The sequence below is a fragment of the Phyllobates terribilis genome, unplaced genomic scaffold, assembly GCF_046119375.1.
Source record: "Phyllobates terribilis strain yellow unplaced genomic scaffold, ASM4611937v1 Scaffold_4__5_contigs__length_816908805, whole genome shotgun sequence".
NCBI classification, from domain to species: domain Eukaryota; kingdom Metazoa; phylum Chordata; class Amphibia; order Anura; family Dendrobatidae; genus Phyllobates; species Phyllobates terribilis.
The window spans coordinates 640,463,136-640,488,192 of NW_027362764.1; the positions used below are offsets into that span (position 1 = coordinate 640,463,136).

At 45.6% G+C, this 25,057-nt stretch overlaps 1 protein-coding gene across 1 annotated transcript in view; it reads left to right on the plus strand.

The window, feature by feature from the left end:
• DNAJC5B (DnaJ heat shock protein family (Hsp40) member C5 beta) overlaps positions 1-25,057 on the plus strand; it is a 184,561-nt gene that overhangs the window by 136,204 nt on the left and 23,300 nt on the right. Inside the window, exons 3-4 of the mRNA XM_073676738.1 lie at positions 9,903-10,116; positions 24,136-24,310. Coding sequence (XP_073532839.1) covers positions 9,903-10,116; positions 24,136-24,310 — 389 coding nt within the window. The remainder of the gene's footprint in view (positions 1-9,902; positions 10,117-24,135; positions 24,311-25,057) is intronic.

Consider the following 25,057-nt stretch of genomic DNA (forward strand, 5'->3'; position numbering starts at 1 on the left):
CCCACATGTGCCCCTCTCTCATCCCCCCCACATGTGCAGCTCTCACCACCCCCCCATGTGCACATCTCTCATCCCCCTCCCCCCCATGTGCACATCTCTCATCCTCCTCCCCCCCATGTGCACATCTCTCATCCCCCTCCCCCCATGTGCACATCTCTCATCCCCCTCCCCCACATGTGCACCTCTCTCATCCCCCTCCCCCACATGTGCACCTCTCTCATCCCCCTCCCCCACATGTGCACATCTCTCATCCCCCTCCCCCACATGTGCATCTCTCATCCCCCCCACATGTGCACCTCTCTCATCCCCCTCCCCCACATGTGCACCTCTCTCATCCCCCTCCCCCACATGTGCATCTCTTATCCCCCCCACATGTGCACCTCTCTCATCCCCCCACATGTGCATCTCTCATCTCCCCCCCCCACATGTGCATCTCTCATCTCCCCCCCCACATGTGCATCTCTCATCTCCCACCCCCCCACATGTGCATCTCTCATCTCCCACCCCCCCACATGTGCATCTCTCATCCCCCCACATGTGCGTCTCTCATCTCCCACCCCCCCACATGTGCATCTCTCATACCCCCCACATGTGCATCTCCCATTCCTCCCACTCCTAGTTAATTGTATTTAAAAAAAAAAAAACTTGTTATACTTACCCCCATGCGATCCCTGCAGAATCCTGGCGCTCGTCCAAATCGCTGACACCAGGTTCTCCTGACTTCCGGCCATGTGACGGCACCGTCACATGACCGGAAGTCAGGGGAATCATGAAGGCGCTGCCGCAGCAGCACAGCGCTGAGATGTCCCGGACCTGGCGCTTAGCATGCGGCCGGGGGCCCCATGAGGAGAGAGACGCACAAGAGGGGGGCCCCCGAGGGGGACCCTACCGGCCGGGCCCCATACTGGCGTCAGGACAGTCATGCCCTGATGGCGGCCCTGCTGGAGGCTGGAGGGGCCCCCTCTCCCTCGGGGCCCCCGTTCAATGAACGGGCTGCACGGGCGGTAGTTCCGCCCCTGGGTATTTGTACAGTGGGAAGGAGGAAAAAAAAAAAGAGGATTTAGATGAAAAAAAAAGGATTTTTCCTGGCCCCCGAGACCTGGAGCTATGTCCAGAAATTTCAGCAACAGGAACACACAGGACTGTAATGCAGCGTTTGCTGGTATAACCACTGCATCTCCTATACAGCCTGTCTGCCTGCCTGCCTGATATCTGGGATGGATATTAGTCCTGAGAAGGACTGTTTGTTTGATCTGGCAGCCTTTACAGACCCTACACTAACTATTTCGCAGGATATATCTCTCCCTAAATCAGCAGCACTGTCCCTACACTGTCTGATCCGGAGCGACTGTGTCCAAGATGGCGGCGCATGGTTTTAAATACTCGAGGTGACGCTGTGCAGCCAGCCAATCACTGTAATGCCCACAAACAACATGGTTGCGGCATTACAGTGACTGGCTGGCAATCCCTGCATGTTCATTGGCTCTGTAAAGAGCGCCAACCATGCAGGGCGGAGACCCGAGCTCCTGCCCGAGTGGCCCGGAAATGCGCTCGCCGAACATCCCGAGTAGCATGATGCTCGGGCAAGTACCGAGCAGTGTCTAGCATTCTCGCTCAACACTAATACTTGCCAAAAAAGTGTGAAACAACTGAAAATATGTCTTATATTCTAGGATCTTCAATGTAGCCACCTTTTGCTTTGATGACTGCTTTGCACACTCTTGGCATTCTCTTGATGAGCTTCAAGAGGTAGTCACTGGAAATGGTTTTTGCTTCACAGGTGTGCCCTGTCAGGTTTAATAAGTGGGATTTCTTGCCTTATAAATGGGGTTGGGACCATCAGTTGTGTTGTGCAGAAGTCAGGTGGATACACAGCTGATAGTCCTACTGAATAGACTGTTAGAATTTGTATTATGGCAAGAAAAAAGCAGCTAAGTAAAGAAAAACGAGTGGCCATCATTACTTTAAGAAATGAAGGTTAGTCAGTGTTAAAAATTGGGAAAACTTTGAAAGTGTCCCCAAGTGCTGTTGCAAAAACCATCAAGTGCTACAAAGAAACTGGCTCACATGAGGACCGCCCCAGGAAAGGAAGACCAAGAGTCACCTCTGCTTCTGAGGATAAGTTTATCCGAGTCACCAGCCTCAGAAATCGCAGGTTAACAGCAGCTCAGATTAGAGACCAGGTCAATGCCACACAGAGTTCTAGCAGCAGACACATCTCTTCAACAACTGTTAAGAGGAGACTTTGTGCAGCTGGCCTTCATGGTAAAATAGCTGCTAGGAAACCACTGCTAAGGACAGGCAACAAGCAGAAGAGATTTGTTTGGGCTAAAGAACACAAGGAATCGACATTAGACCAGTGGAAATCTGTGCTTTGGTCTGATGAGTCCAAATTTGAGATCTTGGGTTCCAACCACCGTGTCTTTGTGCGACGCAGAAAAGGTGAACGGATGGACTCTACATGCCTGGTTCCCACTTTGAAGCATGGAGGAGGAGGTGTGATGGTGTGGGGGTGCTTTGCTGGTGACACTGTTGGGGATTTATTCAAAATTGAAGGCATACTGAACCAGCATGGCTACCACAGCATCTTGCAGCGGCATGCTATTCCATCCGGTTTGCGTTTAGTTGGACCATCATTTATTTTTCAACAGGATAATGACCCCAAACACACCTCCAGGCTGTGTAAGGGCTATTTGACCAAGAAGGAGAGTGATGGGGTGCTACGCCAGATGACCTGGCCTCCACAGTCACCAGACCTGAACCCAATCAAGATGGCTTGGGGTGAGCTGGACTGCAGAGTGAAGGCAAAAGGGCCAACAAGTGCTAAGCATCTCTGGGAACTCCTTCAAAATTGCTGGAAGACCATTTCCGGTGACTACCTCTTGAAGCTCATCAAGAGAATGCCAAGAGTGTGCAAAGCAGTCATCAAAGCAAAAGGTGGCTACTTTGAAGAACCTAGAATATAAGACATATTTTCAGTTGTTTCACACTTTTTTGTTAAGTATATAATTCCACGTGTTAATTCATAGTTTTGATGCCTTCAGTGTGAATGTACAATTTTCATAGTCATGAAAAGTCAGAAAAATCTTTAAATGAGAAGGTGTGTCCAAACTTTTGGTCTGTACTGTATGTATATTAATAGTAACAATTATGCCCACAAAGAAACATGTAGCAACTCAATCAAATCTGAAAATATGGAGCACATAGAGTCCATGCTACTTGATAAAAAATATATTTTATTGAAAAGCTTATATAAAAACATACATATCGGGCAATTATTGAAGAATGAGTGAAGGAAACCCAGTATTTAGGGAATGGATTACTGCCAATTGGGAAAATGTAAACAGTATAAGCCTTGCTCAATCAAGGGTCATCCTTCAAATTGATACCTGTAGCGTCGGCGTCCCTGCCTCCTGCTAGGCAGGGACGCTGTTCCCCTCACCTCTCCGCTCCGTGCCCGGCGTCCTCCTCCCGCTCTGCTGGCAGCGCGCGCTGCTTCTCGGCCACTGTGCTTAGGGCGCGCGCGCGCTCCCCCTCTCTTAAAGGGGCCACGCGCGCCGTCCTAAGGAGTCCCCGGCCAATGGCCGGAGGACCTCACCATATATAAGGCACCTCCTCCAAAATGGAGGTGCCCGAGCAATGTTGTTGCAAAGCCTTCACTCTGCTTCAGCCCTCAGGTCCCGTTACCAGTTACCTGCCAGTCACCTACCAGATTCCTACCTGTTACCTGCCAGTCACCTGCCAGATTCCTGCTGGATACCTGCCTGATATCCGCTTACCTGCTTGCAAGCCTGCGGTCCGACGGTCTGCCTTCCGACACCTGTCAGTCTGTCTATGGACCAGCCTGCCCGCTCACCTGGGAGCGCTCACCTGCTACCTGCCTGCTAGCCTACCTGGAGGCTCTGCAGTCACTTGCCGTGACCACCTGCCTGTCCAGAGACTCTTGCCCGCTCACCTGGGAGCGCTCACCTGCTACCTGCCTGCTAGCCTACCTGGAGGCTCTGCCGTCACTTGCCGTGACCACCTGCCCGTCCAGAGACTCTTGCCCACTCACCTGGGAGCGTCCACCTGCTACCTGTCTGCTAGTCTACCCAGAGACTGTCCCTGTCACTTGCCGTGACTACCTGCCCTTCTACCCAGAGACTGTCCCTGTCACTTGCCGTGACTACCTGCCCTTCTACCCAGAGACTGTCCCTGTCACTTGCCGTGACTTCCTGCCCTTCTACCCAGAGACTGTCCCTGTCACTTGCCGTGTCTACCTGCCCGTCTTCCCTGGGAGCCACCCGCTTCCTTACAAGGACCGCCCCCTTGTATAGTTGCTCAGAGGTTCCGCCTCCCAGACCCGTTACAATACCAGAAAAGTTGTGCATATAAAACTCATGAAGACTCAATTAATATCCATGTAACATACACAACTATAAACTGGTCCTCACAATAAGAACCAAGTTCCTGGAATGAAAAGAATTATACATGCTTGATCGGGAGAGGGGGAAAACCCTGACCAAAAGTAGCAACAGTAAATGGTATATTCCTAATAGCAATATTGGTCCGTCTACCTAACTCCATGCTACAACATGTGCAGCCGGTGTATAACGTGCTGCTCCACAGTTATTAAGGAAAAGTTTCATTGGTGCTGCACAATACCACACATGCATGAGACAATTGAGCAAAGGCTAAGCAAACAAATCAATAAGCTAAGAGTTAATTATCCGGTGTTGGCAGTGGACCAGCCCAAACTCCCCAACGTACGTTTCGCACTAGTTGCTCCCTCAGGGGGCGATGCACAATGAGGACATCCGCACACAGGAGGAAAAAAAGAGGATAGACGTTTACGAAGCGGAAGTGATGAGAAGTGATATATCAGCTTTTTAGCCTATTGCCCATCCTTTTACAATTCAGCAAAATGGTAACCTGCCATCACTATTTGCATCTCTGTTTCTGCTCACCCATGTGCTTTTTAAAACTATGAAATAATACATTTGAATGATTTTATGCAGGAGCTGGAACAGCACCCACTTTTTCTTCATCTACTAATTTGCTCGTCTGGTCAGCACATGGTTCCGAGCACACTGGAATTATATTGTCTCATGGTAAAAGTTTTCCAAGTTCCCTAATCTTGTTCATCTGTCACATGATGCTTCATGCAGCCACTACCATGTTCTCCTTTTAAAGGAGTCCATTAGTGCGAAGCAGGTGACCATGGCAGAGTGTGCACACAGAGGGCATCTGCAATCCCAGTAGAACCTTTGCAGTGATTAGGGCATGGGTGCGTCCACGTTTTCATGCACACTGCATCGATTACGGCCATATTAGAAGTGGAAAGTTAAACCGAAATATGAGAGGAAACACAATAAACACAATAAATACGTAAAATGAAAAATAAAATATGCATACATAGTGACAAAAGCCATGATGTATGTGCAAATGTATTATAATGATAAGACATGAATATTCAAATGTATAGAACGTGAATATGCAAATGTAGAAGAAATGAATGGAGGTGTGAATGATAAAGATGAGTCTGCATATATAAAAAAATACCTAATAAATGAATGAATGAATGAATGAATGGATGTGAATGAAAGAAAATTGTGAGTAAAATAAGCTGAAAAAAAAAATGTGTGAAAATAATGATTGAAGTGAAAATGAGGAGCGCTGTTTATAAGAAAGAAGAAAGTACAATGTGACTGTCAGTAAAAAATGAACACGGGGTGAAAAATGTATATATGTATCGGTGGGTAGAAATCCTCATACCACATGAATATACATCTTCTTGATCAGGTGAATCCGAGGCATTATCTTAGTTATTATAGTATCATAGGAGAAGGATGAGATACTTCTATTACAACAATATAGTTTTTCTTTTTCATGCCCTGATCTGCACACCGGAGTAATGATTGCCTGCAAGCAGGCTCGGACTGGCCCACAGGGGAACAGGAGCATCCTCTGGTAGGCCCCTGTGAAGGAGTACTAATGGGCAATGCTATTACACTTGATTCACAATGTGCAGAAACAAATATCACCTAATCATTTGTTAAACAATGTAGCCAAATTATTATTACATAGAAGCAAAAGTAAATTTGTGTACTAGGGTCAGGATATTTTTGCATACAGCTGAAGAATGGGCCTCTAGAATCAATGTTTCTCGTGGGCCTTTGTCAACCCAGTCCAACACCGCCTGCAAGCCATGGTTTAAGCAAGTGGTGATGCAAACTAAATTGGGATGAGATGTATCTTATTTTTTAGTTTATTACTCATTATCTTAGTTTTCTGAGACACCAGTAGAAAAGGTTTGGGATGCCCGGTATTTAATTTAAATATATTTTTCATTATTTTAGTAATTGTTATTGTAAACTATGACTATAGTATATCTTCTGTGAGGAGGTATAGACAGTATATATGCATGGAAAAACAAAGAACATACATAAATTGGTTTTATCATACTGCTTCGTTATAGAATGTCTTCGGGCTAATATGTGATGTACTTTTGTGCACGATTTGTTTCAAGAAATTGATGCTTTGCTGTAATACCAGGCACAGCCTGTAGAGTGGTCTTGTTTCTAAAAAAAATAAGCGGGCTATTAATTTTTTCTAATCCTTGACAACTTCTTTAAATTGGACGGGTCAAGTGTGATCTGTAGATAAAATAACTTTATAGTTTATATTTTCAGGTGTTCATATAGCTGTATGTAGAATATTTTGCCCTATTTATTGACCACATAATTTTCCTAGACAAGTTTACTCTGAAATGTTTTTTTTTTTTCTTTTTTTATTAACCGGCGAGTGGCGACTCATTTTTTATTTGGTAAAGGTGAAATCTGTTATGGAAAAATTCACATTGAAGAAAATTGAATTTAACATAACAGACAGCGGTGGAATATTTACATAGCAATCATTGTTAAAACTGACAATATTGGTTGACTCTGCATAATGAGTAATTATGAGGATATTAAATAGCACTTATGAATTAAGCACCTATCTCTACGGCATTACTTGGGAGCGGAATTGCTGAGACGACTTGTGAGTTAACTGATTCATTCTGAAAAGTTTAATTACTATGATAATGCATGCTAATATATTGTCGCACATTTTCTATTAGAATAGTTTTCTGGTAGTTTTGTACCAATTCACCTCTTAATTTATTTTGAATCCTATCATTGTAAATTGATTTGGTATTTTTTACAGCATGCTGTCTAATTTAGGAATTAATTGTGATGACATGGATGCATCTGTGTTAGGAATCTTTAATTAATTAAGCTATTATTTCTTCTTAGTTAATCTCTTTTATGTCTGATCAAATATTTCAGACCTCGACTCCACAAGATATATTACGCATGATGCTAAAAATTATTATTTTTTATTTTTAACTTTGACTTATTTGCTAAATTGCTTTGTTCCAATAAAAAGCACAGGTTACATAGTTCAGATAGATCCGGATACACTATAATGGACAAGTAATATTTGAAAAAATATTACTTTGCATAAATTCTGTATTAATACCTTGGGAGAAAGACGTTAAAGGGAACCTGTCAACTGATTCATGCTGCCCAGATCACTAGCAGCATGAATCAGAATAATACTCTGTATGCTTTAATCTCAAATGCTGTGGCGTTTCACAAAAAACATACTTTGAAAAGCTGACCAGGTTTTCCCTCCCCTAAACCCCCAGACTGACAGATCTCTGTGTGTGCATACACTGGCGGACACAGATGGAAGAAGGTCCCTGTACAAGAACATAAGTGCCCCTCTTTGCGTCTGTGTAAAGACCTGCTTGCTGATTTGAAGGTGAAAATGGGCCCTCTTACCACTTGGGGCTATGTACGTTTGCACATGTTGCACCGATGATATGTGCGCCCCAGTGTGCATAGAGAGACCTATCAGCTAAGGTGATCGAGGTGGGGATAAGCAGCCAGCGATCAGCTTCAGACTAGTCAGCCTAGACACATATGCACTAATTCATTACATAAAGGGATGTGATGGAGTAAGGGTGCCTGATTGTTAAAAAGGGAACTTGTCACCAGCTTTGTCCCATGTGAGATAAGGCCACCACCTTTCAGCCCTGATATACAACATTCTTATTTGCTGTATATATGCCCCCAATCTGGCCTACAACAAAAGAAAAACACCTTTCATAATACTCACCTACGGGGTGGTGGGATCCCATGGGTGTCGTTGTCTTGGTCCAGCGACTCCTCTCTTCTTGCTATGCCGTCCTCCTTTTTTTGCTTTGTGTGGATGACACGTACTATGTGTCCAGGGCAGAGCAAAGTACTGCAGTGCGCATGTGCCGGGAAAGGTCAAAGAGCCCCGTAGGTGAGTATTATAAAAGGTGTTTTTCTTGTCTTGCAGGCTGGATTGGAGGCATATATACAGCATATTAGAATGCTGTATATCAGGGCTGAAAGGTGGTGTCCTTATCACATATGGGTCAAAACTGGTGACAGGTTCCCTTTAAGAGGTGCATCTTATCAGTGGTATGCTCCTTCATGCAACTTGGCAGAAATGTTACTCCAGTTAGGGACTGGAGCAAGATTTCTGGCATAAGGTACTGCACACATGGTCATGAATTAGACGGGTGGGCATTGCCATACCATCATCTTTCTCATGCTACACCCACTTTGTAGAGCTTGCCAGGACTGGCATGAAAACATCAAAAGTCACAAAATGTCTTTACAAAGTTTTTTGCTTCAGTTTTCTGGTTCAACCAGATTTTGAAATTGCGAATTCTCTGAAATGCTGCATTTCAGAGCAAAGCATACACAGCTGTAATAAGAATCAGACTCATGCTGCCTGCAGTTTGTGCAGCATGAATCAAATAACAGGTTCCTGTTAATACTCCACTCGTGGAATGCCTTTTTGTGATACTAAGTCCCTTGAGTTCAACTAGTGCTAGAATATATATTGTAGTTTGCAGTGGAATAATGTTTCTCATAGATGATGATAATAATTAATAATTATAATTAATTTGTTTATATATCTCGCTAATATATTGCCCAATTCTTTTCAATTGGAGAAGCAACAAACAGACAAAAGTAATAAAATCAAATGACCATCAAACAATAAGACATAATAAGACATACAAATGTACTGCCTTTTATTCATATCACGTCTGAGCTTTTCATCAGACACACAGGTTGGTAGTACAACACATACCTCTGGCAGAACTCTTTGACAAATAGCATCACAGTGTCATACATCACCCATTGGCCATAATGTTAAAATGTTTTGGTGGCCCACTGCATTGAACAGTGCAGACTGCTGTGCTTTTTCTGTAAAGTTAAAGGAAATCTGTCACCATGATTCTGCTACACAATCTGAGAACTGCATAATATAGGGGCAGAGACTTGGATTCCAGTAGTGTGTCACTTACTGGGCTACTTGCTATAGTTGTTATAATATCACTTTTTTATCAGCAAAAGAGTATTACCAAAAAACTACGTGTCCTGCTACCAGGTAGTCCATTCACACCACCACCACTGATTGGCAGATTTCTGCCTATGCACAGTGTACGCATAAAACTGTCACTCAGTGGTGTGGCTGGGTTATACAGAGCTCAGCATTCAGAGAACTGCCACATAGGCAGCAAAGAAAACAGATTTTAATCAAAACTGCTGCAACCAGTAAAGTAAGTGACACATCACTGGAATCAGTGTCTCTGTCCCTACATCATGCAGCTCTCAGATTGGGTGACAGATTTCCGTTAAAAAGTTCTGGGAAAACTGCATTTACAGTATAACTTTACATAAAATTTCTAGAATCACAGTGGATAGAAATGTTTTATAATGGTGTAGATTAATAAAAATAGACATAAAATAATAATAAATATATACGGTATCATATTATTCTGTTTATTTTGCAAACATGCTAACACATCTTTCATTTGTGTCTTCTCATGGTGAAAGAAAATTGGCTCTCAGGCATCATCCAGACAAAAATCCTGACAATCCCCAAGCAGCTGAAACATTCAAGGAGATCAACAATGCTCATTCAATCCTATCTGACATATCTAAGAGGAATATTTATGACAAGTATGGTTCCCTGGGATTGTACGTTGCAGAGCAGTTTGGAGAAGAAAATGTTAACACATATTTTATGCTGTCTAGTTGGTGGGCAAAGGTAAACAAGCAAAAAATAATAGTTATTTTCTGTAAAAATTCAATAGGGGTCATCCTGACCTGGAAGAGAGTCCACACAGTATGAGAGTTGTAGGTTTTGCACCCATACCTTTAATTTGTCATTCAAACAGCTTTACATTTGTTCTTTCTTTTAGGCTGTGTGCCCACTATGCGTTTTTCAAGCGTTTTTGCGGCAAAATTTCCGCAGCAAAAACGCTTAAAAAACGCTTGTTAGTACGTGCCCCATGGTCCCCAATGATAATCCGCATGTGCTGTGCACATGCTGCGGAAATTTCCGCTGTGGATTATCATTGCGGAAAAATACGCAGCATGTCCATTAATTTTGCGGACACGCAGCGTAATCGCCGCCATTGACTTGCATTGGACCGCGTGACATCCGCATCACTACATGTGCACATGCGGATATCACACGGTTCAATGTGCGGATGGTACCCAGGTCTGAAGGAGAGGAGACTCTCATCCAGACCTGGGTACCATAGAAACTGTAAAAAAAAAGAACTTAAAATAAAAAATAAAGATTATATTTACCTTCCGATGTCCTCCCGGTGTTTTCTCCACTCCGTCTGGTCTGTGGTATGGGTCGCGTTGTTGTGAAGGACCTGCCATGACGTCATTGAGTCATGTGACCTGTCACATGACTCAATGACGTCACCGCAGGTCCTTCACACCACCGCGAGCCGCCCAAGACACCGGACGCAGCAGAGAAAACACCGGGAGGACATCGGAAGGTAAGTATAATCTTTATTTTTTATTTTTTACCATTCTTATTCTTTTTTTTTTTAACTAACTTGTTCACACTATATGCCGGTTGCATGGATTTATATAGTGTGGCCAAGTTGTCAAGCACTTTTTCAAGTGATGCTAAAATCGCTTGGAAAAGCGCTTGATAACCCGCATGCAGAAATGCATGCAAAAACGCTTGACAAACACTTCTACCTGGCGGGAAAAACGCATGTTTTTCCTGCCAGGGAGAAGCGAAAAAAATATGCAGTATTTCTGCATCGTGGGCACATAACCTTAACCTAGAATAAAAACAATGTGTAGAAACACTGCAGTAAGTAAATAAATAGTAACACATGGGACTGCATGGTGGCTCAGTGGTTAGCACTGTTGCTTTGCAGCCCTTGGGTCCTTTGTTCAAATCCCACCAAGGACAACATCTGCAAGGAGTTTGTATGTTCTTCCTGTGTTTGTGAAAGCTTGCTCCGGGTTCTCCGGTTTCCTCCCACACTACAGAGACATACTGATAGGGAATCTAGATTGTGAGCCCCAATGGGGACAGCAATGATAATGTAGGTAAAGAGATATGGAATTAATGGTTATTATGACTCACAATGCACTGTCTTTATAACTTATCATCTGGTTATCTCACTTAAAGGGGTTGTCCACTACCTGGCTATCTCTTTTTAACCTCTTAACGACTGCCAATACGCATTAAAACGGTGGCCGTCAAGGGGCTTTATTACCTCATTGCAATTTTAAAAATGGCGATCGGGAATAAGGCTCTAGAGCCCCCCAGAGTCGGAAATTCTCTGGGGTCTCAGCTACTGGAGGTCCCCAATCACGTGATTGCCGTTATTCACTGAACTGGGTTAGGGTTATAGTTAGAGATAAGCGGTGTTCGACTCAAACTGTTCGCCAATCTCAAATTCGAGCTGTTTTGGGCGGTGTTCTAGCCGTTCGACGAACCCGAACGGTTTGCAAAAAATCCGGCTGTTCGAGGTTATGTTCGATAACTGTTCGTGCACCAAAATCATAACTGGATTTTTTCACAGTAATACTGTTAATCAATGTTAATAGACAGTTTCAGTGTAGAGTGGGCGGGGGAAGGGGCATGGGATGGATCTCTGCAGAAATAATGCCGATCTCCATTTTTTTTTTCTTTCCCACATTTACAGTTGGGAGGTGCAATCTGTCAGCCTATCAGCAGCCACACACGCAGCAAAGTGCTTTTTTTTCACACAAGCAAGGGCATGTGTCATTGGCAGTGTATGTCACATGTCCTTGCACTATAAGACCCAGCCATTTTCCCCGTCGCCACCATTTTCTCACTGCTGCAGCTGAGTGTTAGACGGCACCGCTGCTGCTGTGGGCGCTATGCTTTGTAACTGTGTGAATTGCAAGCGAATTTGCTCTTAAATAGACAGATAGGTTTAGGGAGTAGGGACTAGTTGTAATTGCAGCCCTTTTGAGGGCTAGGTTACAGCAGTTCCTAGCACTTTTTGCCAGGCAGGTCTGTGCCAGTGCTGTGCAAGTGTTTTTCACAGCATTTGGCTAAATCTAGCTAAGCCAATCCTTTTGGGCCTCTAGCAGTGTGTGTTAGTCAGTGGAGTAGCCTATCTGTGTTGCAAGCTACACCACCTGTGTATCTAATACCAATTTTTTACTGCACCTAGCCAAGTAAAACCTTTTGGGCATAGTAGCAGTGTCTGGTAGTCAGTGGAGTAGCCCATCTGTACCAAGCTACACCACCTTTGTATCTAATAACAATTTGTTACTGCATCTAGCCCAGTAAATACTTTTGGGCCTGTAGCAGTGTCTGTTACTCATTGGAGTAGCCCATCTGTACCAAGCTACACCACCTTTGTATTTAATAAAATTTTTTACTGCATCTAGCCCAGTAAATCCTGTAACATACCTGGCGGCGTCCTTGCACTGTGGTCCATCTCCCACTGTGCAAGAGCGCGCACTTGATCTCCAGTCCAGTCTGCTAGCCTGGCTTCCCTCCATGCTGTCTGCTTGCCTTTGTTTTTGCTGCTTAAGGGCGGCGCCCGATCACTTCCTGTTTCTTGTACCTGCTGCAGACACACCCCTTGTGCGTCCTCAGCCTATTGCTGTCTGTCACCTGGTATTTAACCCAGCTCCTCCCAAGAAACCCTGCCTGAGCATTGTGTTCTGTCAGTTAGCGTCTGGTCACTGATATGCCAGGTCCCGTTTATGTTTCCTGCCTTCGGTATCAGTTGCCGTGTCTGAACTGTGTCCTGTCTGTATTATCTTCTAGCCTGTTGTCTTCTGCCTATCCTGGAGGCTGTATTTCCAGGCCTGTGTGTACACGCTCCTAGCCTGTTCGTTCTGCCTTCTAGGGGCCGCATAGCTAGACCCGCTCCTGTATCTTGCTGCTGTGTCTGTTCTTGTCTGAATACTCTCCTAGCCTGTTTCCTGTTTTTCTCTATGTCCGTACCTTCCCTTTTCCTGCAGAATCTGATCCCGTACCTATCTCCTACTCGTTGTCTCTGTACTCCCGTTTGTGAGTTTAGAGTCCACTCGCTACTTCATTGCAAGTATCCTGTGTGTACCTGGTTCTGCCTTTCCCTTCCAGTCTGTTCCGTGTGGACAGAGTCCTGTCTCCTCTGCTCTGCCTAGCTTACCGCTCCGGCGGTTCTTGCCCGCTCTGCCCTGTCCACCGCGTCTGCGGTTTGGCTTTGCTCAGCCCTGTCTACCGCGTCTGCGGTTTTGCTTTGCTCAGCCCTGTCCACCGCGTCTGCGGTTTCGCTTTGCTCAGCCCTGTCCACCGCGTCTGCGGTTTCTCTTTGCTCAGCCCTGTCCACCGCGTCTGCGGTTTCGCTTTGCTCAGCCCTGTCCACCGCGTCTGCGGTTTTGCTCTGCTCAGCCTTGTCTACCGCGTCTGCGGTTCAGCTCTGCTCAGCCTTGTCTACCGCGTCTGCGGTTCAGCTCTGCTCAGCCTTGTCTACCGCGTCTGCGGTTCTGCTCTGCTCAGCCTTGTCTACCGCGTCTGCGGTTCTGCTCTGCTCAGCCTTGTCTACCGCACCTGCGGTTTCGCTTTACTCTGTTTGTTTACTGCATCTGCGGCTCTGAATTTGTCTCCCAGTCTGTACTGGACCCTACCCAGCCTGCGCTCTAGTCTGCCTGTTCCTGTATTCCCCGGTGTGGGTCAACAGCCGTGTCCGGGGTCTGACCTGGAGTAGACCCTGATCCCTCTGCTCGGTTCCTCCCTGGTGCACTGGCGTCGTATGCCGTCATGCGACCTTGGTCGGATTGGGCAGATACTTAGTTACGCCCCTCCAGGCACTCTCCGGTTCATGGCACAGTGGAACCACTAAACATGCACACGCCAGTCAGTCTGGGCGTGTGCATTACAAATCCTTTTGGGCCTGTAGCAGTGTCTGTTACTCATTGGAGTAGCCCATCTGTGCCAGGCTACACCACCTTTGTATTTAATAACAATTTTTTACTGCATCTAGCCAAGTAAAACCTTTTGGGCATAGTAGCAGTGTCTGTTACTCATTGTAGTAGCCCATCTGTACCAAGATACACCACCTTTGTATTTAATAACAATTTTTACTGCATCTAGCCTAGTAAATCCTTTTGGGCCTGTAGCAGTGTTTGTTACTCATTGGAGTAGCCCATCTGTACCAAGCTACACCACCTTTGTATTTAATAACAATTTTTTACTGCATCTAACCCAGTAAAACCTTTTGGGCCTGTAGCAGTGTCTGTTACTCATTGGAGTAGCCCATCTGTACCAAGCTACACCACCTTTGTATTTAATAACAATTTTTTACTGCATCTAGCCAAGTAAAACCTTTTGGGCATAGTAGCAGTGTCTGGTAGTCAGTGGAGTAGCCCATCTGTACCAAGCTACACCACCTTTCTATTTAATAATTTTTTTTTTACTGCATCTAGCCCAGTAAATGCTTTTGGGCCTGTAGCAGTGTCTGTTACTCATTGGAGTAGCCCATCTGTACCAAACCACACCACCTTTGTATTTAATAACAATTTTTTACTGCATCTAGCCCAGTAAATACTTTTGGGCCTGTAGCAGTGTCTGTTAGTCATTGTAGTAGCCCATCTGTACCAAGCTACACCACCTGTGTATCTAATAAAATTGTTTTACTGCATCTAACCCAGCCAATCATTTTCGGCTAGTACCACAGTTTGGCCACTCAGCTCTGCTCGGTTTCCATCCATTGTTTTTTGTGCAAACAACTACAGAGTTGTCAATTAGTTAACCACCAAAATGAGTGGCAAAAGGCCTGCTGTTGGTGGAAAGGGGAATAGGCGTGTTGGAAAGGGAAAAAAAGGTTGTGTCCGTGGGGTAGATGTTAAAGCAACAGTAACATCTGCAGAAGAAAGACCATCTTCCAGCCAAACTAAGATGTCTACTTCTTTTCGTGGACAATGTGATACGATCCCTTTCTTACGGACACGCCCATCGCTAAAAATTCCAGATGAGGCACAAAAACAGCAGGTGCCTCAACGGATATCAAGTGCTCCTTCAATTGGGCTCTCCTCCACCTCAACTTCAACATCACAAATACTCCAGTCCTCAGAGGTGTCACCCCAATCGCACTTGCTTCCTCACAGCTCCCAAGTCTCCAGCTGCCCGTCTGAGTATGTGGTAACACAGATGGTTGAGTCTGCAGAGCTGTTTAATCATACTATAGCCTGGGAAACGGAGGTCTGCTGCAGAGCTACTGTTAATCCAGACGAGGAAATGTTCTGCACTGATGCCCAGAATGTTTATGAGTCGGATCCAGGACCAGATGAAGAAGGTTCTGAGCATAATGTAGACCCTCGTTCCCAAACTGTAACTCCTGTTGGTGGAGACAATGATGAAGATGATGATGAGACTCAAATACCTGATTGGAGCAACAACTTGACTTTTCGGTCAGGGCAGGAAGAGGTTGGCTCTGAGGACGACGGGTGTGAGAACACACAGGGTGATATTGACGAGGTTGGAGATCCCACTTACTGTCAACCCACAGTCAGCCAGTCGATGAGGTCAGCAGAGGAGGTGGAGGAGGATGCTATTGACGACGAGGTTAGGTTGCGCCTTCCTGGACAGAGACGGAGTACTGGAAGCACGTCAACAACTGCATCCTCAACCATAACTCTGCCTCTGACCACAAGTCGTGGTGGCTCTTCAGGTCGCATGGGCTCTAAGCCTTGCATAGCCTGGGCATTTTTTCAGATCGATAAGGATGACCCAACTCGTATTATCTGTAATATTTGTCACCAAAAGCTAAGTAGAGGCCAAAAAATCCATAGTTTGAGTACTTCATGCATGAACCGTCACATGGATATGAAGCATAAGTTGCAGTGGGAAGCTCACTGTGCTACAATGCGGCCTAGCGGGCCGGGCCAACCACCGTCTGCCCCATCTTGTGCATCCACGGCCTCTTCATCCTCTGTGACTGGGGGGACAGCAGTCACACATGTTTTTGGACGCAGACCTGCCAGCTCTTTACCCGCAACAGCCAGTGTGATTGGCAGGTCATCATTTCATTTGGAAGTGGAAACACCAGCTGGTGTTGAGCGCTCTCCGACATCGAGAGCACCACCTTTGGATCAAGGCAACCTAACTTTTCCGCCTGCATCTTCCTCACAGACCGGCAGTTTGCCGGGGACACCCTACTTAACCCCATCTAAGCTCAACAGCCAGCCCTCGGTCCCTCAGATGTGGACAAGTAAAAGACCATTTCCTCCTAGCCATGACAAAGCTAAGAGGTTGAATTTCACCTTCTGCAAGCTGTTGGCTACAGAAATGCTGCCTTTCCGCCTGGTGGACACAGAGGATTTTCGAGACCTTAAGTCCGTCGCAGTGCCCCAGTACCAGATGCCCAGTCGGCACTACTTCTCAAAGAAAGGTGTGCCTGCGCTACACCAGCATGTCGCACACAACATCACCGCTTCTTTGAGAAACTCTGTGTGTGACAGGGTGCATTTCACCACAGACACTTGGATGAGTAGGCATGGGCAGGGGCGTTACATGTCGCTGACAGGGCACTGGGTAACTATGGTGACAGCAGGACAAGGGGCTGCTGTCCAAGTCTTGCTGTCCCCACGAGTTGTGCGTCAATCCTCTTTATCTAGAAGTTCCTCCACTGCTTCTGCCTCCTCAACCTCCTCTTGGTCCTCCACCTGCACCCAAAGCCTGTCTGGTAATGCCACCCGCTTTCTAACTGCGCAGAAGGAATACTGCACACCTCCTTACTATGCTGGCAGCAGGGCTCAACGGCATCAGGCGGTGTTTACTTTGAAATGTCTGGGAAATGTGAGTCACACAGCTGAGGAGGTCAGCTCTGGAGACCCAGTTTCATGAATGGTTGTCTCCACTGGACCTGCAACCAGGGAAGGCCGTGTTCGACAATGCTGCAAACCTGGGTGCGGCTCTTCGACGGGGCAATGTCACACACGTGCCTTGTATGGCTCACATGTTGAACCTGGTTGTCCAGCAATTCTTAGCCCACTATCCCAGACTAGATGGCCTTCTGCAGAGGGCACGGTCGCTGTGTGCTCACTTCCGCCGTTCGCATCCCGCAGCTCAACGACTTACATCTCTACAGAAGTCGTTGGACCTGCCAGTTCACCGGCTGAAATGCGATGTGCCGACACGGTGGAATTTAACTCTGCACATGTTGCAGCGACTGTGGCAGCACCGACAAGCCCTGGTGCAATACGATCTGACGTATAGCCTGGGCCAACGAGATCCAGAGGTGGGGCAAATCACATTGCAGGAGTGGTCTCAGATCAGGGACCTATGCACCCTTCTGCACAGTTTTGAAATGGCGACGAAGATGTTTAGTGCTGACGATGCCATTATCAGCATGACTATTCTGGTGATTTACATGCTGGAGCACACGTTAAACAGAATTCGGAGTAAGGTGGTGGGACAAGAGGAGGTGGAGGAAGTAGAGGAGGAGTTGTATGCAGAAGGGATAACATCTCCAAGGTCCAGACAGTCGGCAGCACCAAGGCGGCAGGCATGGGAGGGTGGAGGAGAGGAATTAACCAGGGCGCATGGTAGCAGCCAAACTGTTGAGGAAGGTGCAGGAGTCGAGGAAGAAGTGGAGGATGAACTGGCGATGGGCATGGAAGACTCATCAGATGAGGGAGACCTTGATCACATTTCTGTTGTGCGAGGTTGGGGGGAGAGGGCAGAGGAAGGAAGCATGATTCTTACCTCGCTACCAACACAACAAGGACTTGGTCCTCCTGGATGCGCAAGACACATGAGTGCCTTCTTGCTGCACTACCTGCAACATGACCCTCGGATTGTCAGAAATCGAAGTAATCCCGACTACTGGGTTGCCACACTCTTAGATCCCCAGTACAAAAGTAAATTTTCCGAAATAATTCCTGCCATAGAAAGGGATTCACGCATGCAGGAGTATCAGCAGAGGCTGTTGCAGAATCTTACATGTGCTTTTCCACAAAACACCAGTGGTGCACGTAGTGAATCTCACAGTTCTAACTTGCCAACCGTGGGACTGTCGAGTCTTCATCACTCAAACCGTAACAGTAACACAGTATCTGCTGGTAACAGCAATTTTGTGGAATCGTTTCACCACTTTTTTAGACCATCCTTTGCAAGGCCACAGGAGGCAAGAAGTCTGACACATAGTCAACGCCTAGAGAGGATGGTGCAGGAGTATCTCCAAGTGAACATCGAAGCCATGACTATGTCACTGGACCCTTGCTCATTTTGGTATTCCAATCTGGAAAAATGGCTGGAGCTCGCCACTCACGCCTTGGAGATCTTGTCATGCCCTGCAGTCAGCGTTCTCTCTGAACGTGTGTTCAGCGCTGCTGGTGGTGTGCTGACAGATAAGCGCACGCGGCTGTCCACTGAGAATGTAGACAGACTCACGTTCATAAAGATGAACAAATCATGGATCCGCAAGGACTTTTCTACCCCTGTGTCATTCTGGGGAGACTAAAAGCTTGAGGATTTGGTAAAATCACCTCACCAACCGTTTTAAGCAACTCTGGGGCAATTGATACCACTTAAGTGGTGTCTGTGCCACAATTTTTGGAAAAAATGGAGACTCTTTTTGGAGTCCCCTTGCTGTGTTTTATGTGACGTTGGCATCGTCAATTCCAGGTGGGTTGGGTCGCTCCCCCCCACCTTTTAACCGTAAGAAACTACATACACTATGGCTTGGGGTAACACAGATGGTTGAGTCTGAAGAGCTGTTTACTTATACTATAGCCTGGGAATCAGAGGTCTGCTCCAAAGCTTCAGTGTCTGCTAGTCAGCGGAGTAGCCACTGACTGTAGATCTAATTACAAATTTTTAACTGCATCTAGCCCAGGCAATACTTTGGGCCTAGTAGCAGTGTCTGCTAGTCAGCGGAGTATCCCAGCTGTTAAGCAAGCTACTCCACCTGTGGTTTGGACACTTAATTTTTTCAGAGGAAATTCTTCGGGCCCCCGGGACACTCAGTGAAGAGCATCGGGGAGGCGCCCCAAGGCAAAGGGGCTGGGACTGGCGGTAGCACGCCTTGCGGTGGACCGCCAAGCTCGATCCTTATAAAAGCTTTTTAACTGCAGCAGCTTTAGTGGACGCTACTGGAGCTGGAATTACCGCGGCTGCTGGCATCAGACTTGCCCTCCAATAGATCCTTGTAAAAGGATTTAAAGTGTACTCATTCAAATTACAGAGCCAATTTAAATTACAGAGCTTAGATCTGCCTCCACCACCGGGGGGGCTCGACCCACCAGCGGACAGGCACCAGAATTGGGAGAGGGGGGCTGGCCGTCAGGGTCCACCGCGGCTCTGGCACAAACCTGGCGACACGGAGGTTGCACGGGCAGGAACGGACTGGCCATGTCGGCTTCGCACTCCAGCGTAGTCCCTCTGCCCGCTCGCGCCCGTAACCTCAAAGGGATGTGCAAGCGGCTTTTCTTCCCAGGGCTGTTCCCCGCCCAGCAGAAACGTGGGGGAGCTCAGGTCGGCCTTCCACTGTACTCCCTTACCTCCCTCGCCCTCTTTCCTTCTTCCGTTCTCCATCTAACCCCTCGGCTCTGTGGTGTCCGCTCTCCCTCCAGCTCTCTCCTTCTCACAGGTGGACTACCGCGTGTATTCACACTGTGGCGAATCTTTTGGGCCCAGGCATAAGAAGTTGTCGATGTAATGGATAATATGTGCCCCCTTAGAAACGTCCATTACAACCCATTCGAGGAAGCAACTAAACGCCTCAAATAGTGAGCAGGATCTGGACCACCCCATGGGCAAACAGCGATCTATATAGCATGCTCCTTCCCAGAAGCAGCCCAATAGGTGGACACTATTCGGAGGCACAGGTAGTAAGTAACCGGAACGCCGCATCAATGTCTGTTTTGGCCATTAGGGTGACCCTTCCCAACTTCTTGATCCACCTGATTGCCTTGTCAAAGGATGTACAGTATATACTACTGTACTTGGTTCCGCGTCGATGTTGACGTTTACGGACCTGCCCCTTGGATATGACAAATGGTGGATTAGTCCAAATGTATTGGGTTCCGTTTATGGCACAACTCACAACGGGGATACCACTACGTCTTGTAAGGAAAGTGTTCTGAATGGAACCGCCATTCTACCTAAAGATATTTCTTTTTTTAATTTTCTTGTCACGACGTCTGGGTGTTGGTAGGCTGATTTTAGATTTTTACTCCAGCCTTTCTTGATTTTAGAAGGGCATGACATGCCTATATCTGTGTCTCCCCCTCCTTTTACTCCTCCACCTCTTTTCTTTTCGCATGACTATATGTACTTGTCACTTTTCCATGTGTTAGTTGTGTCTTCTGAGCAGTTTGTCAGCTTTTGGACACCATTGAAGGCGTTTTCTATGTGTTTCTATGTGTTTTTGTTTGCCTGCCATTGATTTTAACGGTGTTCAACGGTGTTCAACGAACAGTTCGACGAACAGTTCGGAGAACACACCGGTGTTCGACGAACCAAACCCGAACACTACGGGGGTGGCTGAACTCTAGTTATAGTTAGGGTTGTGTTGTGCTAGGGTTGGGGTAGGGTTAGGAGTTTTTCAAAAGTAAAGAAAAAAACATGATGATGATATGATGACCAGTCTGGAGCGCAAGTGCTCGCTACTTGAATTTGCATCGGGTGCTCGGGTATACACCAGGTATCGCCGGTGCTCGAGTGACATGCTCGAGTCCCTGCCCCACATGTTTTGTGGCTGTTATACAGCCAAAAAAAACAAGCGGTCATTGCCTGCCATACACAGGCAATTCCCGCATGGTTTTTTTTGGTCTCTAACAGCTGCACAATATGCGGGGCAGGAACTCGAGCATGTCACTCAAGCCCTTGTGATACTCGGTGCATACCCGAGTCCCCGATACAAATTCAAGTAGCGAGCACTTGCGCTCAGCAATACTGACATCATATTCAATATGACGACTTAATGTTATCAAATTCTGTGTCGTACCTCTGGGTTCAAAATGCTCACTCTACCCCTTGATAAAATCCCTGAGGGGTCCAGTTTACAAAATGGTGTCACTTGAGGGGGATTTCTACTGTTTAGACACATCAGGGGCTCCCAAAACGCGACATAGCGTCCGCTCTCAATTTCAGCCAATTTTGCGTTCAAAAAGTCAAACGGTACTCCTACCCTTCCGAGCCCTGCCGTGCACCCAAACAGTGGTTTTCCCCCACATATGGGGTATCGGCGTACTGAAGAGAATTTGCACAACAAATTTTGTGGGCCATTTTCTCTTGTTAACCTTGTAAAAATAAAAAAATTGGGGTCTGAAGTAAAATTTTTGAGAAAAAGATTAAATGTTAATTTTTCCTTCCACGTTGCCTCAGTTCCAGTGAAGCACATGAAGGGTTAATAAACTTCTTAAATGTGGTTTTGAGCACCTTGAGGGGTGCAGTTTTCAGAATGGTGTCACTTTTGGGTCTGATGTAAATGTTGGGAAATTATGGGAAATGTTATTTATGAACTATTTTATGTGACATATCTCTCTGATTTAAGGGCATAAAAATTAAAAGTTTGAAAATTAAAACATTTTCAACATTTTCTCCAAATTTCAGTTTTTTCACAAATAAACACAAGTCATATAGAAGAAATTTTAGCACTATCATCAAGTACAATATGTCACGAAAAACAGTCTCAGAATCAATGGGATTCGTTGAAGCGTTCCAGAGTTATTACTTCATAAAGTGACACTGGTCAGAATTGTAAAATTTAGCCTGGTCATTAAGGACATAATAGGCTCCGTCACTAAGGAGATAAAGAAAGTAATCTCCCTATTGTGCTATTGGACTGCTGTGCACTCACTTCTTCCAAGTGACCAAGATACGTTTAAAGGAAGTAAGCGAGCAGCAGCCCAATAGCACAATAGCAGCCGCTTATAGGCTGCAGGATCAAGTGACATAACAATGTCATGTGAGCCCAGGAAGACCCAGTGCGGTCATCGCTGAAACAGCCCCAGTGCGGAAGATGAGTATATATGATTTGGATTTTACAATGGAGACCTCATTTAAAAAGTGATTGCCCAGGTAGTGGACAACCCCTTTAAGAGAATTTTATTAACTTAACATTGCACAAACCCCTGACTATTGTCAAGTTAGGTGTTGAATTACACTTTTTATGTGCCTTGATAGCCCAATACTGTGTTATCTTAGTCAAGGTAATCTTTGATAGACCTGTATATCTGATCTGAGAAATAAGCTACTTTCTACAATTATGTCCAACTACTTCCCCTCCCCCCTTCCTCCTAAACTCAGTCACCATCTGTTTTCATAAACAGTTCAAATCCATCTTGGCCAAAGCAAGTTAGACTGCCAGCACAGTGAAGTATCAGGTTACACCTCCTATCATGAGGAGAACTCAACATAGTGAGAGACAGACACAAGCATATTGAGTTGCATCTTTCCTCACATGTGTTTAACTCCAGTGCTGGATTCACTGCCACACAGCTCAGTACCGCTTTGTGTCTTCCATGCTGCTGCTGCTTCTGTGTGCTAGAGATAAAAGAGACCAAGAATCCATCTCTCTATGTTCTGTGTGTATGAAAGACATCAAAGCAGCTAGTCTCCACCTACTAGCTCAGACAGAACAGTAGAGCCTGCATAGGGGAAAAGTGCTGAAAAACACAAGTTTAATGGCCATAAATTGCGTTTTCCTATATATACGGACACATGAGAGCTTCTTCTGAAAATTTGCCTGTCGTGGTGGGATTGATTTTACACTCTTTTAATCAAAATAGTATCAACTAAGTTCCCCATGTTATTTACATGTACTATTACTATTTATTCACTTACTGCAGGGTATTTGCTCATTTTGTTTTAACTGGTTAGTTGTTTTTTACACTTTAAAGGTGAAACCTAATTTTTACTTGAATAATTTCTCTATGCTTCTGTATTTAAAGCGCACCTGTCAGCAGGATTGTACTTAGTAAACCACATACACTGTCAGTTGGGCACCGTTATACTGAGTAAAATGATACCTTTGTTGATGAAATCCGTCCAGCGGTTCTTTTATAATCTTTACTTTAAATTTCTGACATAATGATATGCATGTGCTCTGGTGCTCTCATTATGTATTCATGTATGCCCATCTCTTCCTTGTGACAGGTCACTGTGCTTTCAGTGACCTGCCTACTATTTTACATACTGACTGTGTAATTTGTGTCACAAAGTGAAATTTACATTCCTCAAAATGGCCGCGGCGGCCAGCGAATGCCCAGTAGCATCTCTGGTTTGCCGAAAGATGCTACTGCGCACGCGCAGGTGCCATTTTGCTTTTGGAAAAATAATTTGGGTGCAGCAATATAGCGCCGTGCATGCGCAGTAGCATCTCTTGGCAACCGAGAAATGCTACTGTGCAAGCGCGGCGGCCATACTGCTGCAGGCAAATTTATTTTCCTCTAGTAAAATGGCGCCCGAGCATGCGCAGTAGCTAGGCGCCGCGGCGCTTAGTTACTGCGCACGTGAGGACGCTTAGCTACTGTGCACGTGCTGCGCTTAGCTACTGCGCACGCGTTGACGCTTAGCTAATGCGCACACGTGGATGCCATTTTGCTAAAGGAACAATAAATTTGCCTGCAGCAATATGGCTCCCACACTTGCGCAGTAGCATTTCTCGATATTATACCTTCATACTGTAAAATCTTCTAATTTAACTGTGACAAAATGCCTATAACTCCAATATGCAGCTGCAGGCAAACAATGCCTTGCAGTCTCCAGCACGTGTCCCTTTCATGCACAGTCCAATTTCCTCTGATCGGATAATGTATCTGTCTTTCTCACTAGAGTTTGTTTGCTATATGTGGACTTTTAACCGGATGCTACTTTTGCTGCTGTCTTTGCTGTTGCTGCAACTGTTGCTTTGGAAAATGCAAACCAAAATCAGCAACAGGAGAAGATTATGATTACTATGTGTCTCCTGAGGACCTGGAAGAACAGATTAAAACAGACATGGAATCAGGTGATGTAATTAATATGAAATACATGCTGCAGCATATGACATTTACAGTATGAATATTTATATGCAGATGCGTTTTGGAATTGAAATACATTTACAATTCTCCCTTTCATTATTAGGGAAGCTGCAGTGAGTGGTTTCTGCAATTATTTAAGGTTTTCCCTATCAAAACAGCTAATCGTCAGGGTTTCCTTTTCATGGGATCCTCAAGATTAGCTAATTATTAAACACTCTATAAAAAGTAAGATAGCAGTCCAATCCACTAGCGCCTGTTTGTGGTGTAGATGACCTTTTAACAGGCTCTTTCAATGAAATCTTCCATGTTAGCCATTGGAAACAAAAATATTAACCAAAAAAAGCTTAGTATTAGGATAGCAAAAACGTTTGCAATATGCCTTAGAGAATTTGGTACAAATCCTGAACCAGGCAACATTTTCCATGTGCCCAAGATTTTTCTCAAAATGCAGAATAGATGAATTGACTGGCATCTTAGATGGTCCCTATATGTGTTTGATGTAGGGTGATGACCAAAGGGAACCTGTCACTTGTTTCATGCTGCCCAAACCATAGGCAGCATTTATCAGAGTGTGACTGCATGATCCATAGCAAAGAGACCTGTCAATCACCTGGAGCAGCGCAGGGAGAAGCCAGCCGGAGGCATCACCTAACTAGTCTCATCTCTGCCTTTGGTCTCCATCTGGATCCTCTAACCATATTTTCTCTGAAATGCTGAAAAGTTTCAAAACATTT